This window comes from Podarcis pityusensis (assembly GCF_964106645.2).
Source record: "Podarcis pityusensis genome assembly, chromosome: 6".
Classification (NCBI taxonomy): domain Eukaryota; kingdom Metazoa; phylum Chordata; class Lepidosauria; order Squamata; family Lacertidae; genus Podarcis; species Podarcis pityusensis.
This window is the reverse complement of record NC_138030.1, coordinates 83924172-83945012: the sequence shown is the minus strand read 5'-3', so window position 1 is coordinate 83945012 and position 20841 is coordinate 83924172. Positions and strand designations below refer to the sequence as shown.

General features: G+C 44.9%; 1 protein-coding gene across 2 annotated transcripts in view; it reads right to left on the bottom strand.

Annotated features, from left to right (window-relative positions):
• The window catches only part of KIFAP3 (kinesin associated protein 3), an 81027-nt gene extending 61154 nt beyond the window's left edge, over positions 1-19873 (bottom strand). Inside the window, exons 1-6 of one of the 2 annotated variants that reach the window (XM_081012128.1) lie at positions 19735-19873; positions 9931-10062; positions 9103-9257; positions 7760-7815; positions 6911-7052; positions 3890-3989 (exon numbers count right to left, since the gene is read on the bottom strand). In XM_081012128.1, coding sequence (XP_080868254.1) covers positions 3890-3989; positions 6911-7052; positions 7760-7815; positions 9103-9257; positions 9931-10062; positions 19735-19796 — 647 coding nt within the window. In that variant the 5' untranslated portion in view covers positions 19797-19873. Of the gene's footprint in view, positions 1-3889; positions 3990-6910; positions 7053-7759; positions 7816-9102; positions 9258-9930; positions 10063-13532; positions 13727-19734 lie in introns of those variants that run through there. The other variant, XM_081012127.1, reaches the window with a different exon arrangement.
• Between the last annotated feature and the right edge of the window lie 968 nt (positions 19874-20841).

The following is a 20841-nucleotide window of genomic DNA, read 5'->3' as shown; positions in this document are numbered from 1 at the left end:
TAGCCCCGCCGGTGCCCGCCTCTCCCCTTTGGCTCGCTGGCATTGCTCACACCCTCTTACATACTCCCGTACATCTTCCCTCACCTTAGGCCACCAAAATTCCCTGGTGACCAACCACATGGTTTTGTGTTGTCCAAAATGCCCCGCCGTGGGGCTGTCGTGCAACTGCTTGAGTACCCTCCCCCTTAAGTCTCCTTCAGGGATATACAGTGCCCCTTTGTAATACAAAGCTCCATTTCTTTCCTCGAAACCCCCTGGTTCCTCTCCCTCACCCCTAAGACCTCTGAGCTTATTCTGGGCGTATTCATCATTCTCTGTTTCCTCTACCAGTTCTCTTTGTCCCACCAATGCCGCCCCACACACCCAGCGGTCCTCTGGAATGACATGTCTCTCTTCGGGTGCTCCCTCCTCCTCCAAATATTCAGGTTTGCGTGAGAGAGCGTCCGCCCTAATGTTCTCTGGGCCTGGCACGTAACAAATCTCAAAGTTAAATTTGGAGAACTCCTGGGCCCATCTCACTTGCCGTTGGTTGAGCACTCGTGCCGTCCTCCAATACTCTAGGTTCTTGTGGTCAGTGCACACTTGCACCTTATGTTGTGCGCCAATTAGCAGGTGCCTCCATCTCCGGAACGCCTCATGAATGGCTAGTAGTTCTCGGTCATACACCGTGTAGTTCCTCTCGGATTTGTTCAGCTTTCGCGAAAAAAAGGCACACGGTCTCCACTCTGACTCCTCCTTCCCTGGCTGCAGAAGCACCGCCCCAATCGCTCTGTCTGATGCGTCAGTTTCCACTCTCATCGGTTTTTGTAAATCCACATGCAGGAGTTGTTGTTCCGAGGCGAAGGCCCTTTTTAGTTCCTCAAATGCTCGCTCCGCCTCCTCAGTCCAAACGAACTTCTTCTTACTGCTGAGACAGTCCGTAATGGGCGCCGTCAGGTGGGCAAAGTTTCGGATGAACTTACGATAGAAGTTCCCAAATCCTAGGAACCTCTGCACATCCTTCCTTGTTTTGGGTGTTTTCCATTCCAGCACCGCCTGGACCTTGCCGGGATCCATGGCCAATCCCTTGTCTGACAGGCGATACCCCAGGAATTCCACCTCCTTGGTATGAAACTGACACTTCTCCAGTTTCACCCACAGCTGGTTGGCTTGCAGCCTGCTCAACACTTCTCTGACGTCTCTCACATGCTGCTCCTCATTCTCAGAATACACCAACACGTCGTCTAAGAAGGCCACACAATTCTTGTAAAGCAAAGGCCCCAGGACGTGGTTCATAAACGATTGAAAGCACGCGGAGCCTCCTTGTAGGCCGAAGGGCATAACTAAATATTCAAATGCCCCCAAAGGGGTGAACATGGTGGTTTTCCATTCATCCCCCTTCCTTATTCGTATCAGGTTGTACGCCCCCCTTAGGTCCAGTTTAGTAAAAATCTTTCCCTTCCTGACCCTTGTCAAAATGTCGTCAATCCTGGGCATAGGGAAAGCCACTGGTTCTGACACTGCATTTAAGGCCCTGAAGTCACACACAAGCCTCGGCTTGTTCGTGTTTTTTTTATCCACAAAAAACACTGGGCTGCCCCCCACCGCCCTGGACTCTCTGATGAACCCTCTCTTCAGGTTCTTGTCAATGAACTCTCTTAGCTCCTGCATCTCTCTGTCTGACATGGCGTACAGCTTGCCTACAGGGAGCTGTGCCCCAGGGAGTAAATTGATTTGACAGTCAAAGGGTCTATGCGGGGGTAATTGGTCAGCTTCCCTTTCGCTGAAGACGTCGCGGAGATCTGCGTATTGTCGTGGTACCTTCACGTTCTCCGTTACTTCAGTCCCTGCTAGGGTGGCTTGGGCCCCTGCCAAACCCTTTCCCTCTTTGCAGTGTTCTAAGCAATGTGCTGAACCAAAAGAAACCACTCTCTGATGCCAGCCCACCAGCGGATCATGTAACGCTAGCCAGCTCATCCCCAATATAATGGGAGCTCCTCCCAAGGTGGCCACATTAAACGCTATCAGTTCGGTGTGCCTTGCCACCTTCATTATCATTGGGACGGTCTGCAAGCTGACTTCTCCTCCCAACAGCTCCCTGCCATCGATCGTGGTCACCTGCAGGGGGTTGCTTAAAGGGATCGTCTGTATCTGGTGTTCAGCTGCAAACTCTTTGCTCATGAAATTGCAGGAGCTGCCTGAGTCCAACAGCGCCTTTATCTTTAGAGGGTGTCCGTTTGGCAGCTCTAGCGCCACTTCTATCACTAGGGCGGGTTTAGGAGGTTCTGGCGTGGGCACTTTCACTGCTCTTTGGCCTGACTGCTGTGCCCCGACGGTGGCAGCCAGGCGTTGGCTTTTACTTGCTTCGGTATTTCTTCCTCTCTTCCCTCCACAGCTCCTACCATCCCTTGCCATTCCTTCCTCTGGGGGCAGACTCTGGCAAAGTGACCTGGCTGTTGGCAGAGATAGCATTTCCGGGCGCCTTTTCCCTCCTTCTTTCCCCCCTCACTGGGCTTTGAAACTGCGCGCGCGCGCGCTGTTCCGATTTCCATCGGCTCTGCCGGCGGGAAAGTTGGCTCTGGAATGTCTGGAATGCGGAACTCCTTCCAACGTTCCCCCTTCCCTTCCCGCCTCTCCAATGCTCTCGCCTCCTGGCGCGCTCCTATGGTCAGCGCTGATTTGGTCAGCTGGTCCATAGACTCCGCCCTGGGCGCCCGGGAAAGTTCGTCTTTCACAGCCGAAGAAAGCCCTTCTTCAAAAAGCATTTGAATGGGTTCCGCCGATAGATCCCACCCCAATTTATGGATCAACATGGTGAATTCAGTCCAGTACTCACGGACAGATCGGCTCCCCTGTTTGCAAGCCATTAACTGTCTGCGGACCACTCCCTGTTCAATATCGCTGGAAAACATCAGATCCATGGCGCGAAAGAACTTCATCGTGTCCTTTAGGACGTCACTATTCGCTGCCATCAGGGGTCTAACCCAGTCTCTCGCCCCCTTTTCAAGATGCCCAATCACGAAAGCCACTCTTGATTCCTCGTCAGGGAATTCATCAAACTGCAGATTGAGGGCATATTGCATCTCTGTCCGAAAGCCATGATAGTCTTTGGGCTCCCCCCCAAACTTCTGCACCAATCCTGGTACCTTTCTGACGAGCTGGGTGTCTTTCCCCTTTTTGTCTGCATCCTGAGCCCTCCTCTCCTCAAGCCTCGCCGTCTGCAGCGCTAGCTGGACCTCCAACACCCGGTACCTTTCTTCCAGGCTTGGACCCGCTCCAGCTCCTGCTTCTCCGGTTCCGGCTGGGTTGCTCATGATGCCTTCTCCTGCACAAGCTGCTCACGAAGACTGTCGGAATGCTGTGATGGGACGATGAGCTGCTTGTGTGTAAAATCCTAGTCCCTCAGAGTTTGGTCAAGTTTGCAAACCTCTGTCTGTAACGGAGCCCCTTAAACATGGCTCCGTCAGTCGCTGGCAGATTCCGACAGTGGTTGCTTTCGGAATCGCTTCCAACATAAAAGCTCCTTAACGGAAACACGTCTTCTGGACTCTCTGCGTGACAGTTTCCGGCGAGGAGTGGGTGTCCCTACAGGAGGTCCTGAAACCTCCCCACTGTTTTCGCTGGAAGTGTCTCTGAGCCATCCCTCCAGCTCCCTTTCCCTCAGCCCAGCTCCTCTCCCCCTACTGGTTCCCTCTTCAGCTGCTGAGTCTCTCCCAACCTGTGTGAGCCCTTTCACTTCCCTTCCTTCCGATGGCAGTTCCCTGACAGTATGTATATATATATAAATATGTATGTATGTATATATATATATATATATACGTATGTATATATATATATATATACGTATGTATATATATATATAAAAAATTTTCAGAATACATTCATATACATTAAAAATTATGTGACATACCTAGAGAAGCAGAAGAAAATATAAATGATATTAGTAGCAAGTTCTACACTTTGTTTCCAGTCCTCTCGTAGAACTCTGGCCAAAGCACCCAGTGCAGTTTCTAAAGAAGGGGGAGAGTATGATCAGTCTCAGCTGCGGATTACATTGCATCAGGAAGCAAACATTCTTGCCCCCTAAGACCATCTGAAACATGCACTTAGCCACAAAATATATCCTGCCATGTTACTTTAGATTAGTATCCCTCTAGAACAGGGGTCTGCAACCTTTAAGACAAAAAAAGCCACTTGGACCCGTTTCCGAAGAAAAAAAAACTGGGAGCCGCAAAACTCGTCATTATAAAAATAACATTTTTGTCACTTTTTTATTATTTCTTTGTTTGATCCCTCAGAATTACTCCTCCTCATAGAAATAAACGTTAAATTAACAAGTTACCTTTTTGTGTGTGTGCGTTCTTCACTCCCCTTCAAAACAGTGACCAGCGTACATGCCCCCTTTCAATGCAGTGACCAGCGTACATGCCCCTTACAATGTATCGGGCGGGCGGGAAGGTGACGTCGGGACGGTGCGTGACTAACGCATGCACCGCCCCCATGCGACATCACAGCCAGCACAGCGCCCGCCACAGTGGGGAGTGTCGGGGCGCACAATGCGCCTCCTCCCCTGGCTAGTATCCGCCCCGGAGCCGCGGCAAAGGTGTAAAAGAGCCACATGCGGCTCCGGAGCCGCGGGTTGCAGACCCCTGCTCTAGAACTTGCTTTACAATATGCTATCTAGGCACACAAAAATGGCAAGCAAGTTTGCGTTAGTGCAGAAAGCAGGAATGGGAACCAACCTCTTAGCTTAGATTACTGCAAAGCATTATACATTAAGGCTGCCTCTGAAGACAGCTCAGAAACTTCAGTGAGTACAGAATTCAGCAGCCAGATTGCTCAGCTGGGCAAGGTGGTTTGAGAATATTGCACCGATCCTGGCCTGACTGCATTGGCTACCAATTAGTTTCTGGGCCCATTTCAAAGTGCTAGTTTTGACCTATAAAGCCTGAAATGGCTCAGGACCTCAAGGACCGCCTCTCTCCATATGAACCTAGCTGCAACCTGAGATCATCCTCTGAGGCCCTTCTTCGTGTGCCTCCTCCAGAAGAGGTCTGGAGGGTGGCAACACAAGAACAGGCCTTTTCCACGATGGCTCCCCATTTGTGGAATGCTCTCCCCAGGGAGGTTCGCATGGCGCTTTCATTATACACCTTTAGGTACCAGGTGAAGACGTTCCTCTTTAACCAGGCCTTTGGCTGACTGACATCCAATGCCCTTTTAAATGTGTTGTGTAAGGGGGTATTACTGGTTTGTCTTTGTTCTTATGTATTTTGTGTAGTATTAAGTTGTGAACTGTCCTGAGATCTACGGGTATTAGGACGCTATACAAATTTAATAAATAATTTTTTAAAAATTAAAAAAGATAAAGACGAAAAATAGCAAGGAGCAAAGATGGAGAGGTATAAAGACTGGGAGCCAGAAATCAAAGCAAAAGAAGCCAACACCAGAACAAGACAGTCAGTGTCTAAAGAGCTTCCACTTCAGCTTCTCACCGCTAGAAGTTAGAATTCTGTGTCTCAAGGGAACATACAGTGGTACCTTGCAAGACGAAAAGAATCCGTTCCGCGAGTCTCTTCGTCTTGCGGGATTTTTCGTCTTGCGAAGCAAGCCCATTAGCGGATTAGTGCTACAGTATTAGTGGCTTAGCGGGCTTAGTGGATCAGCTGATAAGCGGCTTAACGATCAGCTGATAAGCGGCTTAACGATCAGCTGATAAGCGGCTTAACGATCAGCTGATAAGCGGCTTAGCATCAGCTGTTAAGCGGCTTAGCCATCAGCTGATAAGCGGTTTAGCGGCTTGGGAAAAAGGGGGGGGGGGAAAGGAAAAAAACCCCGCAGGAACTCGCAAGACATTTTCATCTTGCGAAGCAAGCACATAGGAAATTCGTTTTGCGAAGCACCTCCAAAACGGAAAACCCTTTCGTCTAGCGGGTTTTCCGTCTTGCGAGGCATTCGTCTTGCGGGGCACCACTGTAGTTTTGCAAACCAGTGGCTAAAATATTCCTGGTTCAAGTAACTGTGAGGCAGAGTGATGCATATGCATATTGAAAAATAAGTAATTAAGCTAAACCTAACAAACATGCATCAAGACTACTAAGTCTAACCAGGGCGGAGAGGGTGAAATGGCTGCTGAGTGATACGGATGACTCTGTGACTTATAAGGTGTCTCTCTATGCCTTAGCACAGGGGTAGGCAACCTAAGGCCTGTGGGCCGGATGCGGCCCAATCGCCTTCTCAATCCAGTCCGCGGACGGTCTGGGAATCAGCGTGTTTTTACATAAGTAGAATTTGTCCTTTTATTTAAAATGCATCTCTGGGTTATTGGTGGGGCATAGGAATTTGTATATTCCCCCCCCCCCCAAAAAAATATAGTCTGGCCCACCACATGGTCTGGGGGACGGTGGACCAGCCCACGGCTGAAAAAGGTTGCTGACCCCTGCCCTAGCAGCTAGGAACAGTGCTTTTTTTCTTTAAAAATGTTTAGGGGTAGTCTCATTTTCCTACTCATATTGAAATACTGCCCCTCAATGAGGCCAAACTTAGATTTACAAAATGTTTAGGGGCATGCGTACCCCTGCGTCCCCCCTAGAAAAAAAGCACTGGCTAGGAAGATTAGGAAGAAAGAACTGGATGGGCTAGCGGTCAATTGCAAAGGGGACTCTGAGAACTAATTTGCACATTTTTTTGAGAATTACTTTTTAGTCTGTGCCTTAAGAAGTTTTGGTGGATTTGATCATGGTTTTACCGCATATGTAGCGACTGCTGTTCTTGTTTTTGTCTTCCTTCTTTGGATGATGCCAGGGCCTTCGGTTAGCACTTATCTAAAAATCTGAAAAGCTTATCTGAAAATCTGACTACTAAGCCTGCTCCATTTACCGAGGCAAAATTCCCATCACAAGCTGAAAGTTAGAAATAAGCCTAAAATTACCATTAAGCAGAAGTTCTTCCAGATTATCAGGATTTCTGGCCAGCTGCAGAATGAGTGCAGAGCCACGTACTTTATCAGGAATATCTTCATAAAGTAGTTCAATGTATTCGTCCATGTCATTGATATTGGCTACTTCATCAATCTGAAAATATCAAGCAGAGCAAAAGAAAACTACTGCAGACATGCCAGGAAACAAATTGCATTCATAAAACAAATTGCAAGTACTTAAATTCATTCCTTATTTTTCATATAAGTAGCCCCACTGCATTTAAAGGATAATTCGTATAAGTAGCTAGTGAGGAATGAAATCTTGTATAAACAGGTTTGAAATGAGACACTGAGAGATAAGTATGAATGAAAACTTCAGGGGTGGGGAAGATAGCCATTATGAACATGAATGTGCTACCCAAATTAATCATTTTATTTTGTAAAGTGTCAGTTTCCATATCATTAAACACAGTAGATAAGCAGTATAAAATTATATCAAACATTGTTTGAATTTTTAAAAACAACAACAACAAAAGAGCACTATAGAATCATAGAATCGTAGAATTGGAAGGTACCCTGAGGGTCATCGAGTCCAACCCCCTGCAATGCAGGAATTTCAACTAAAGCATCCATGACAAATGGCCATCCAACCTCAGCTTAAAACCCCTTCAAGGAAGGAATTCACTATTTTGCAATTTTACAAAATGGTTATGAAGTACATTAATATCATGTACTACTGCATCTTTCAGTAATTTTTAAAATTCATCTAGAATAGATGAATTCATTCCAAACAAGTCAATGAGATGACAGAAAAGTTTAACTATACAATATTTAAAACCCTCTAACTTTAACAATGCCTACCTCCATCCCTTCAAAAGGTGGTGGGTCTTTTGGCTTATTGGATTTTTCCTTCTTTTCTATGGAAAGAAAACAGGGTTATAGCAATAAAGGCTCCTTTAACGTTCTCGCTTTATTTTAAACCGTCTATTTATGTTCAGCTCAAAAAAGGATTTGGAGGAGAACTGAAAAGTGCTGAGTCAGTGGCATTCATACATGCCAAAGGCCTATGCATGCTTGGGGAAGTTCCATTGAAATCCATATTTTACTGATTTCTAGGTAGACGTATTTTGAGGTCAGCGTATCAGTCTAGTCCATTATTACAGATTACCACTTAGGTTACGCACAAAAGAAAAGAGCACACAAACTGCTTCTCTGGACACACCTAAGGGGACACTATCCCTCCTAGCAGCAGCTCATCGCAACCTAAAGAATGTCATTCCAGAGGAGCAGCTGCCATTAGAAAGGCAAAACCATTAGAATGCCTATATTACGCAAAATCAATTGAAATGAATGAATGATGAAGCCCCTTGGGGCGAAACAGAGGAATAGCCAGGAATTCTTGTCTCGTCTGCCTGTGCCAGCATCTACCAGAGCGTTTCTCATGTCTACCAACCTTATCATCATCATTAGACACTTAGAAGACTATTCCATAGTACTCTCCGTCAGATAGAAATATACAAGAGAAGATGAAGAAATGAATATACTACGGGACTGACAAAATAGGAATTGCATTTTGTACATGCCGGACTTGGTGGTTAACTGAATAAGCTACATTTTTAATATGTTATGTCACGATGTTGATTTTGACATTATGAGAAACTGTATTTAATTTTGAGAAGTAGTTACTAGCAAATAACTTTACACTTGTTATTATTTGCCATTAGAAAGGCAGCATGGGTGTAGTCAGGATTTTTGTTAGTGGGGGCCATTGCTGAGCTTGGGAATCATGGGTAAAATACTCTGTAAATAGGACATTGCAGGGGGCTACAATTTAATGCAATCTTTTAAGATCCCAACCTTAAGGACTTTCCTTCTACCTTCCCTCTCCACTCCTCCCCCCAAAATAAACACTGATCAGAGTTGAAAGCATTATGCGGCATCTTTCTCTATCTCACTAAATGCACATTTGGGAAAGAATTTTCAACAACAAAAATGCCAGCGATATTGCTTGATTAATGAAAAACGTATTCATATTTTAGTGTTCTTCTACTTGGCTGGTTATGTTTTCCACAGAAAGTTGTTTATCTGGTGGAAAGAGAGGCTGCCTTCACCATTGCTCTTCTCCCTTCAATAAACAGGTAAAAGTGAGAGGTGCTTACACCACAGACCGTTTCAAAGTCGGCATTTAATTTTGTTTTGCCCACCTTTTGCCGATGAGGTGTCCCTGCGGTTCTGCAGGTAATACAGTAACTGTTCTACCTCTGCTAGTTTGGAGGGGTGAATAAGCTTGCATTCCTCCACCACCTTCCGAGCCAGGGAAGAAATGTCTGTGTTTGCATTGAGACTCTTCAGTCGGATGCTGTAAAATATAATCCAAGATTTTTCACTCTTAGCTGATGCAGATCTCAAATACAGATGACTCCCCACTAACATGGGGGTTGCATTCTGTGGGGAGCCCACTGCAGTACATACAGTCCCCCCCCCCCCAGCTGTTGAGCAGGGTAGCACAGGAGAGCAAGAGCTCCCACATGCCATTTTGGAGCCCTTGGAGTCTTTTTTTCTGGATTTTTGGATCATTGGTATCTTCTTTGGGCTCAGGGGAGGGTCTCCTAGCGAGCCACAAGGACTTTCCAGCTCTCCCCCGCCATTTTGGGTTAGAATATTATGCTTTTTGTTTTTTCCTGAAATATTTGGCTTTTGAAAATCTTTTTGACACATATTATTATTATTACTATTATATTTGTCTACCGCCCTTCATGCGAAGATCACAGGGTGGTCCACAACATTAAAATACAAAATGAGAACACAAAATACATAATAAAAATAAACAAAAGCCAAACCAAACCAATAACGCTCCTCCCAATTCTTTATATATTATGTAGAGTTGATATGGTTTACTATATGCTCAATCAAGTCTCAACTGATTTAGGTTATCGCAAATTTCCTGATTTAAACTTTTTGAAACTTTAAAAATGAAAAAAGCTAGATATCAAAGGTATTTTAACAAGAACTTCTGAATACTATACACTTACATTTTTTGACACTCCTTTCGCTCTCCCAGCATAGGATCTCCCATCTCCCCAAGGATGGTAGCTTCCACTTCATAGTGAACAATAAGTGCCTTTTCTGATGGATGTACATCAATATTTCCCCCTTTTACCTTCCTGTTAAGTAAGACAAATTACGTGTAGCAATTATGCTGGGTGATAAGAAAAACATATATTTGATACAGTATGTTCAACTTATATTTAACCCTCTTGACATCCAAAGGTCCTACCGCCCTCCTTAGGCGGTCTCCTGCTACTATTGTATTTCTTTAAAGACTGGTTTGTTATTGGTCTTTTATGTTTTAAGCAATATGCTCCTAAAGTCCTTTTTTCTTTTTAGCATCCCTTATTGACTTGCTTGTATTTCTTTGGCCAAAGTGTATGTTCCTTTTTGTTCTCTTCATTTGGATAAGACTTCTCGGCTTTGTCTCTCAGTACAAAGCCTTACTGTCATTTTTTGCTCCTGAAATGTGGGGTGCAACTACTATTAAAACCATTTCTAATGAAAAAGCCATAAGGAAAAACGTCTGATCCTAGAACAATAAGAATAACAGAGCCAATTACCGCTTCCCATCACCAAAACAAGCAGATACAATTCTCCTCACCTTTTTCAGGTGAATAGAATTTTTTGTTACCTACACAGAACTTTTAGTGCAAAATGTACTTTAGACTGTTTTGTTTATTCTTGGAATAGTCAGCTGAGGCAGTTACTACTATTCCTATTTTGACAAATGGAGAGCTAGCAAATGGAGATGTTTCTAGGAAAGCAGCATCTACCAGTTCCAGGCCATATTTGCATCATTCATCATCCATGAGCTCCACTGACGTGCTCCGGTGTGTCATCTAGCCCAACACATTTCAGTTGCTACAACAGGCAGAAAAAACACTGTGGTCCACCAAAACCCTCAGCAATTTTCACGGATGGGTTGTTTGGGAACCACTGATACAGGAGATGCTATTTCAAGCAACTGTCTCAGAGTATACATGGATGACACTTCAGATAGCAATCAGCACCTATTTTTTGTCACAGTAATGGATGAAGAAATAAAGCTGAGCACACTGCTTGGCCTTCCATCTACCAGGTGTACTATCAAGGCACAAGATCATAAAAATATATCAAATACTGCTAGACTGCTGCAAAACCCAACAGTGATCAGAAAGAAGTCTCACAAACAGGGAATGAAGGTCACAGCCCTCCCGTTGCTTGTTCCCCAGGAACTAACATTCAGAGACATGAATGTTAGCAGCCACTGAAAAGTGCCCTCACATTTAAAGTTTATTCTGCTAAGTATCATGTCTTAGAAAGATGCCCTTGAACTGTCTGCTTTCTTCTTGCCATGAAGCAGTACAAAAGCTTCCAAAAGCACTTTCCTGTGACATTGTCAAGCTCTCTCACCTATCGCTCAGTGGAAGAGAATATGTGCCTTGTGAGCAGATGGTCCCCCCAGGTCCAATCCCCCGCTGGCCAATGTTCGAAATTAGCAAGGTGCCAGGCGCATTTTACACTTAGCTTTCGACCACTTGCGACCAAGTGAAGATGTCTGGGTACCAGGATGGCACTTGATCTCTCACCATCTGGAGATGTATGCCTGGGGATCATTGGATCCGGACTCCTTCCACACACTAATACCCCATCCTGTAGAAATCTTATCAGTTACTACCCAACTTTTAGAAGACATCTGTTTTTATATATGTGCTGGAAGCTGCCCAGAGTGGCTGGGGAAACCCAGCCAAACGGGCAGAGTATAAATAATAAAATTATTATTATCTTTTATCTGCACAATCAGAATGAATTTCTGGAACCAAATTGCTTTTTCTGTGCAGCTTGAGCCCTGAGCAGGAGCAGTCAGTGTTAAAAAAAGAGAGCTCAGAATAGGCCAATATATACATGGACTGTCATTGGATCAAGGGACTTTTCTTCTTCAAGTTCTCAGCGTTCTTAACCCAGTTCAAGGTCATCCTCAGAACCAGCCAGATGTTGAACTGATAATCGATTGCGGTCAGCCCATTGTTTGGAAAATAAGACTTTAGAGTTGTCTTGCCCCCAAAATAGCAGCCACACACTCTGTTTCAGCCACAGCAACCTTAGTTTTAAAGAGCCATTTTTTGCACCTAGTTTTTACGCTGGGGCTGGCCTCTCCAGACAGGATTGGGAGAGATCCCTGCTTGAAACCCTGGATGTCCCTGAAGTACAAGTCCCATCATCTCCTGACCACTTGCCATGCTGGCTAAACATGGACCACTTATAAACTCCAATTCCTCGTAAGATTCCATCAACGGTGTCTCCGAAAATTTTTACACATCTCTTGGGAAGACAGGCGAACTAATGCCAGTGTACTGGAAGAAGCAAAGATCACCAGTGTCGAAGCAATGATTCTTCAACATATACTTTGTTGGATTGTTCACTTTGTTCGGATGCCTGATGATCATCTTCCAAAGCAACTACTCTATTCTGAACTTAAATATGGAAAGCGTAATGCTGGTGGTCAACAGAAGAGGTTTAAAGACTCTCTCAAGGCAAATCTTTAGAAATGTAGTATAAACACTGACAACTGGGAAACACTAGCCTGCGAGCGCCCCAATTGGAGAACAGCCTTTACCAAAGGTGTCATGGGCTTTGAAGATGCTCGAACTCAGGATGAAAGGGAGAAACATGCTAAGAGGAAGGTACGCTTGGTGGGATCAACTCCCACCCGGAAACCTATCTCCTCACTGTGGAAGGACGTGTGGATCCAGAACTGGCCTCCACAGTCACTTACGGACTCACTGTTAAGACCATGTTCCTGGAAGGCAATCTTATTAATCGGCTACGAGTGATCACCAAAGAAGAAGTTGGCTAAGAATGATGGGAGTTCCATCCAACACCTGAAGGGGACCCAATACGGCGTAAGATGAGCCAATGGTCTGACTCAACCTGAGGCAGCTTCCTCCATCCCACTAAGTTCTCTCCCCCACCTCAAGGACCCTCCCTTTCTCCCGCAACCCACCCTCACGTTCTTCCCCCCACGTCAAGGACCCACATCTTCTCCCCAAACCCACCACCAACTTCTGCTCCCACCCCAAGGACCCTCCTCACCTTCTCCCCAAACCCACCACAACTTCTCCCCCCACCCCACCCCACGGACCCTCACTTTCTCCCCCACCCCACCCTCACCTTCTCCCCAAACCCACCACAACTTCTCCCCCCATCCCACCCCACGGACCCTCAATTTCTCCCCCACCCCACCCTCACCTTCTCCCCCACCCTCACCTTCTCCCCAAACCCACCACCAACTTCTCCCCCCAACCCACCCTCACCTTCTCCTCCCACCCCACCCCAAGGACCCTCACCTTCTCCCTAAACCCACCGCCATCTTCTCTCCCCTCCCCCAGCCTGGCTTTTTCTCCACCTCCCACCACCTCACGCCCCACAGCCCCCCACCCCAAACCTCTCCGCGACCCCCTCACCGGCGCCCCTCCCGCCCCCCCAACTCGTTGACATCTGAGGGGGGGTGAGGGGAGAGAAGGAGAGGATGCTCGGCCGGCGGGGGGGGGAGGGGGGCCGTTTCGCGGCCGCTCCCTTAACACCAGGCCCTGAGGCGCTCTACCTCTTGAGGTACCGGGCGTCCTCCCCCTGCATGGCGGCGGCAGCGGTGCTGAAGCGCGAGGGGGGCTGCGAGGGGCGCCCGTCGCCGGCGGACATCGGGGGGGGCAGAGGGGGCGGGGAAGGCGCCGTTGCCAGGGAGACGGAGAGAGCGAGGGATGGAGAGGCGGCAGGCGGAGGCTGAGGGCAGAGAGGCGCAGGCGCAGGCGGCGGCCTCCGAACTGCGCAGGCGCGCGCGGCGTCACGAGGGGGCGGGGCGAAGGGCTCCGAGGCGGCTGAGTTCTGTCAGTTTTGGAATATGTTCCTGTATGTCTCTGTGAGAGACTAAATTTTAATTCAGTTAATTCTTCCTTGTTGCCTTTTTTAATGTTGGGGTTTCTATTTTTCTGTGTTTTTAACTTTTCTTGTTGAGTCTCTCAACGGGGGTGGGGTGGGGAGGCAGGGTATCAATCAATCAAACAATCAATAATAATAATAATAATATCTATTATTTGATTATTGATGTAAACCGCCAAAGTATATTTTCTATAGTTAAATTTTTACCTCTACCTTCAACACATTTTATTTTATTGCTATGGCTGGTAGCTGATGCAAATAAAGATATTTTTGATTCTAATAATAATATATATTTTTTTTAATGTTTGGCTTTCTGTTCCTCTGTGTTTTTAACTTTTCTTCTTTTAGTCTGTAAGCCGCCCTGAGTCCCTGTCGTGGGGGCAGGGGGGAAGGCGGGGTATCAATCAATATTAATATTATCTATTATTTGATTATTGATGTAAACCCCCAAAATGAATTTTCTATAGTTAAATTTTTACCTCTATCTTCAGTCCATTTTATTTTATTGCTATGGCTGGTGGCTGATGCAAATAAAGATTTTTCTGATTCTAATAATAATATATTTTTTAAAATGTTGGGGTTTCTATTCCTCTGTTTTTAACTTTTCTTGTTTTTAGTCTGTAAGCCGCCCTGAGTCCCTGTCGTGGGGGCGGGGGGAAAGACGGGGTATCAATCAATATTAATAATATCTATTATTTGATTATTGATGTAAACCCCCAAAATATATTTTCTATAGTTTAATTTTTACCTCCATCTTCAGTACATTTTATTTTATCGCTATGGCTGGTGGCTGGTGCAAATAAAGATATTTTTGATTCTAATAATAATAATATTTAAAAAAAATGTTGGGGTTTCTTTCTATTCCTCTTTGTGTTTAACTTTTCTTGTTTTAGTCTGTAAGCCGCCCTGAGTCCCTGTTGTGGGGGCGGGGGGGGAGGCAGGGTATAAATAAATCTATAATAATAATAATAATAATCTTTAATCCCCTTCATGGATCACTGCCTTGCCGTGGCGAAGGGGCTTGAATAACTCAGAGAAGCTATGAGCTATGCCGTGCAGGGCCACCCAAGATGGACAGGTCATAGTGGAGAGTTTTGACCAAACGTGATCCACCTGGAGCAGGAACCGGCAAGCCACTCCAGTATCCCTGCCAAGAAAACTCCATGGACAAAGGCAACAGGCTTATAAAAGTTATGACACTGGAAGATGAGCCCCTCAGGTCGGAAGGTGTCCAACATGCTACTGGGGAAGAGCGGAGGACAAGTACAAGTAGATTCAGAGCTGATGAAGCGGCTGGGCCAAAGCCGAAAGGACACTCAGTTGCGGATATGCCTGGAAGCGAAAGGAAAGTCCAATGCTGTAAAGAAAAATACTGCATAGGAACCTGGAATGTAAGAACCATGAACCTTGGTAAGTTGGATGTGGTCAAAAATGAGATGGCAAGAATAAATATTGACATCCTGGGCATCAGTGAACTAAAATGGACGGGAATGGGGGAATTCAGTTCGGATGACCATCATATCTACTACTGTGGGCAAGAATCCCGTAAAAGAAATGGAGTGGCCCTCATAGTCAACAAAAGAGTGGCGAAAGCTGTACTGGGATGCAGCCTCAAAAATGATAGAATGATCCCGCTGAGAATCCAAGGCAGACCTTTTAACATCACAGTAATCCAAGTTTATGCACCAACCACTGGTGCTGAAGAAACTGAAATTGACCAATTCTATGAAGACTTACAACACCTTATAGAAATGACGCCAAAGAAGGATGTTCTTCTCATTATAGGGGATTGGAATGCCAAAGTAGGGAGTCAAGAGATAAAAGGAACAACTGGCAAGTTTGGCCTTGGAGTTCAAAACGAAGCAGGGCAAAGGCTAATAGAGTTCTGCCAAGAGAACAAGCTGGTCATCACAAACACGCTTTTCCAACAACACAAGAGACGACTCTACACATGGACATCACCAGATGGGCAGCATCAAAATCAGATTGATTATATTCTCTGCAGCCAAAGATTGAGAAGCTCTATACAGTCAGCAAAAACAAGACCTGGAGCTGACTGTGGCTCAGATCATCAGCTTCTTATAGCAAAATTCAGGCTTAAACTGAAGAAAGTAGGAAAAACCACTGGGCTGGTAAGATACAATCTAAGTCAAATCCCTTATGAATACACAGTGGAAGTGAGGAACAGGTTTAAGGATTTAGATTTGGTGGACAGAGTGCCTGAAGAACTATGGATGGAGGCTCGTAACATTATACAGGAGGCAGCAACTAAAACCATCCCAATGAAAAGGAAATGCAAGAAAGCAAAGTGGCTGTCCAACGAGGCCTTACAAATAGCGGGGGAGAGAAGGCAAGCAAAATGCGAGCGAGATAGTGAAAGATACAGGAAATTGAATGCAGATTTCCAAAGAATAGCAAGGAGAGACAAGAAGGCCTTCTTAAACGAGCAATGCAAAGAAATAGAGGAAAACAATAGAATGGGAAAAACCAGAGATCTGTTCAAGAAAATTGGAGATATGAAAGGAACATTTCGTACAAAGTTTACCATAATAAAAGACAAAAGTGGAAAGGACCTAACAGAAGCAGAAGACGTCAAGAAGAGGTGGCAAGAATACACAGAGAAATTATACCAGAAAGATATGGATGTCTCGTACACCCCAGGTAGTGTGGTTGCTGACCTTGAGCCAGACATCCTGGAGAGTGAAGTCAAATGGGCCTTAGAAAGCACTGCTAAGAACAAGGCCAGTGGAAGTGATGATATTCCAGCTGAACTATTTAAAATTTTAAACGATGATGCTGTTAAGGTGCTACACTCAATATGCCAGCAAATTTGGAAAACTCAGCAGTGGCCAGAGGATTGGAGAAGATCAGTCTACATCCCAATCCCAAAGAAGGGCAGTGCCAAAGAATGCTCCAACTACCGCACAATTGCACTCATTTCACATGCTAGCAAGGTTCTGCTTAAAATTCTACAAGGCAGGCTTAAGCAGTATGTGGACCAAGAACTCCCAGAAGTGCAAGCTGGATTTCGAAGGGGCAGAGGAACCAGAGACCAAATTGCAAACATGCACTGGATTATGGAAAAAGCTAGAGAGTTCCAGAAAGACATCTACTTCTGCTTCATTGACTATGCAAAAGCCTTTGACTGTGTCGACCACAGCAAACTATGGCAAGTTCTTAAAGAAATGGGAGTGCCTGATCACCTCATCTGTCTCCTGAGAAATCTCTATGTGGGACAATAAGCTACAGTTAGAACTGGATATGGAACAATTGATTGGTTCAAAATTGGGAAAGGAGTACGGCAAGGCTGTATATTGTCTCCCTGCTTATTTAACTTATATGCAGAATTCATCGTGCGAAAGGCTGGGCTGGATGATTCACAAGCAGGAATTAAGATTGCCGGAAGAAATATCAACAACCTCAGATATGCAGATGACACAACCTTGATGGCAGAAAGTGAGGAGGAATTAAAGAACCTTTTATTGAGGGTGAAAGAGGAGAGCGCAAAATATGGGCGGAAGCTCAACATCAAAAAAACAAAGATCATGGCCACTGGGCCTATCACCTCCTGGCAAATAGAAGGGGAAGAAATGGAGGCAGTGAGAGATTTTACTTTCTTGGGCTCCATGATCACTGCAGATGGTGACAGCAGCACGAAATTAAAAGACGACTGCTTCTTGGAAGAAAGGCGATGGCAAACCTAGACAGTATCTTAAAAAGCAGAGATATCACCTTGCCAACAAAGGTCCGTATAGTGAAAGCCATGGTTTTCCCATTAGTGATGTATGGAAGTGAAAGCTGGACCGTAAAGAAGGCTGATCACCGAAGAATTGATGCTTTTGAATTATGGTGCTGGAGGAGACTCTTGAGAGTCCCATGGACTGCAAGAAGATCAAACGCATCCATTCTTAAGGAAGTTAGCCCTGAGTGCTCACTGGAAGGACAGATCGTGAAGCTGAGGCTCCAATACTTTGGCCACCTCATGAGAAGAAAAGACTCCCTGGAAAAGACCCTGATGTTGGGAAAGACGGAGGGCACAAGAAGGGGACGACAGAGGATGACATGGTTGGACAGTATTCTCGAAGCTACAAACATGAGTCTGACCCAACTGCGGGAGGCAGTGGAAGCCAGGAGTGCCTGGCGTGCTCTGGTCCATGGGGTCAAGAAGAGTCGGACACGACTAAACGACTAAACAACAACAACAAAATTATCTTAAATGATGGGGTTTCTCCGTCAGGGGGTGGAGCGAAGGGCTCTGAGGCAGTTGAGCTCTATCAGTTTTGGAATATGTTCCTATATGTCTCTGTGAGACATCTGTTGCTTTTTTTAAAAAAAAATGTTGAGGTTTCTATTCCTCTGTGTTTTTAACTTTTCTTGCTTTTAATCTGTAAGCTGCCCTGAGTCCATGTCGCGGGGGTGGGGGGAAGATGTGGTATAAATAAATCTATAATAATAATAATAACACAGGAAATTTTCTAGGGGGGACGTGTAGGCTGGCATTCATGGAGGCAGGGGAGGGGGCATCTGCCCCACCTCCCAAATCTTAAAAAAATATTGAAAAGCTTAGAAAACATTAAATTAACAACTTTGGGCAGGGCGGTCTCCCAAAGCTCAACAATGTTTTGGATGAGCTTTGAAAACACTCAATTTTAACAATTTTGGGGGGCAGTCTTCCAAAAATGCTCAACAACTTTTTGGACGAAGTTCAACTATTTGGGGGAGCATCTCCCCCAAAAAACATTTTGGGGGGAGCCACAAAAATCCTGGCTATGCCCATGCTGGGATGTTGTTTCCAGGTGTTAGAAGTAACTACAAAATATCCTCTGTGCAAAAATGAGGCTGCTTTTCTCACATTTGATAGCGTGGGGTTAAGTCTCGCTGTGTTAATAGAATAGTAGAATTGTGGAGTTGGAAGAGACCCTGAGGGTCATCTAGTCCAACCCCCCGGCAATGCAGGAATCTCAACTAAAGCATCCCTGACAGATGGCCACCCAATTTCTGCTTAAATATCTCCAAGGAAGGAGAGTCCACCACCTCCCATGGGAATCCGTTCCACTGCCGAACAACTCTTACTGTCAAAAAGTTCTTACTGATGTTTAGTCGGAATCTCCCTTCTTGCAATTTGAAGCTAGGTCCTCCCCTCTGGAGAAGGAGAATATAAGCTTGCTCCATGTGACAGCCCTTGAGATATTTGCAAATGGCTATCATAGCTTTCAGTCTAATCTTTAATTTGGGATTGGGATGTACTGTACAGCTCTGGTGCTTGGCAGACAGAGGAGTAAAGGATTACTGGAGGGACTTTGGTAAGTAATCCTGATAAGTTATGGTGGTGTCCTTCTAGTGAGCAATGCCACTACCAATTCTAATGAAATATTCCTGGGAAACTGAAACAGCAGTCCTATACATGCCAGTAATGGACCATATGAGTTCATATATGCAAAAAGACAAAAGCAAGCAACGTGGAAACAAATTTTCATTATCTGGAATATTCTGGGAATGGCTCCCTAGATAGTAAAGTGATCTCCATGAAGATGGATGGGCCATTATCTCACTGCTAGTCAATGGATTATTACAGATACTTGTATGACAGGAATGATTTTTTAAATGGGACCTCTTTCTGTATGAAGTTATAAAATGCATGGCATTAGAATTCAACTCAGAATTTATCTGCATTGCAGGTGATGGGAGAGTGTCCAAGTTTGTTTAATACAAGATAAGACCTTAAACTAACTTTGTGTCTGTAGTGTTTGTTTAATTTGCTTGAACTGATAGTCTTTAATTTAATACAGAAGTCAACCTACAAATGGTTGTTGGTAAAAATGAATATAAAAGGGATCTCTGCCCATAAAATGGAATTATTGCAGTCCTACCTAGTTATGATGCTGAAAAATGGGTCCAAGGCTTCCTGCTGTCCAGGTACCTCGCCCATCATGATGGTCTGTGATGTTCTTTTAGCATGTGCTAAATTGATACTTTAAAGGCAGCTTTGGTGAAAAGGGCATTGGTGTTGCTGAGACCCAGCATCTTAGTGACCTGTGAACTGTGACATCACTATGATCCAGACTTACTTGCTAGTAAGAAAAGGAAAGTCACAGTGGTCATTAACTTGTGCTCTTTGTCTTCCTGGGGTTTTGTTTTTCATGCATCTCTAAACATTTTTTGTCCTAAAAATAAGGTTGATTTATTTTTACAAATTTTGGTCCTTTTTTGAGCCAAATTTGTAAGATTTGGATACATTTTAATCCAAGTGATTATTATGTTCTGATTCATCTAAATGGAGTCCCTTTGCTTAAAAATGATGACCAGATGAAATTCTCCTCCTTCCCTATACGTGGGATGTATTTTTAAGGGAACATTTTAATTACAGTGGGCTGGATTTAACTACCGTATTTTTCGCTCTATAAGACGCACCAGACCACAAGACGCACCTAGTTTTTGGAGGAGGAAAACAAGAAAAAAAATATTCTGAATCTCAGAAGCCAGAACAGTAAGAGTGATCGCTACGCAGCGAAAGCAGCGATCCTACTTGCTGTTCTGGCTTCTGGGATAGCTGCGCAGCCTGCATTCGCTCCATAAGACGCACACACGTTTCCCCTTTTTAGGAGGGAAAAAGTGAGTCTTATAGAGCAAAAAACACGGTAAGTTGTGCTTACGGAAGCCAGCACAAAAGTCTTGCTAGTGCAGTGGGACTTTCCCTCTTATCCTCCCCCCCCCCCCCGTGCCTTTTCCAAATTTGTTCAGGAGGGTCAGGAGAACCCTGCAGGAAGAGAGGCATGAAATGTTTGCAATGACAGAAAAAATCTCATTAGTGTGATGCGGAATGCCGCCCTAAATACTTACATCATCATACATCATATATCATTTAATTTGTATGCCATCTTTTGATCATTCTAATCATGCTCATGGTGGATTACAACATGAAAAAATACATAATTACAAACACAAGATGTCATAAACAATAACATGTCAAAAAGTAC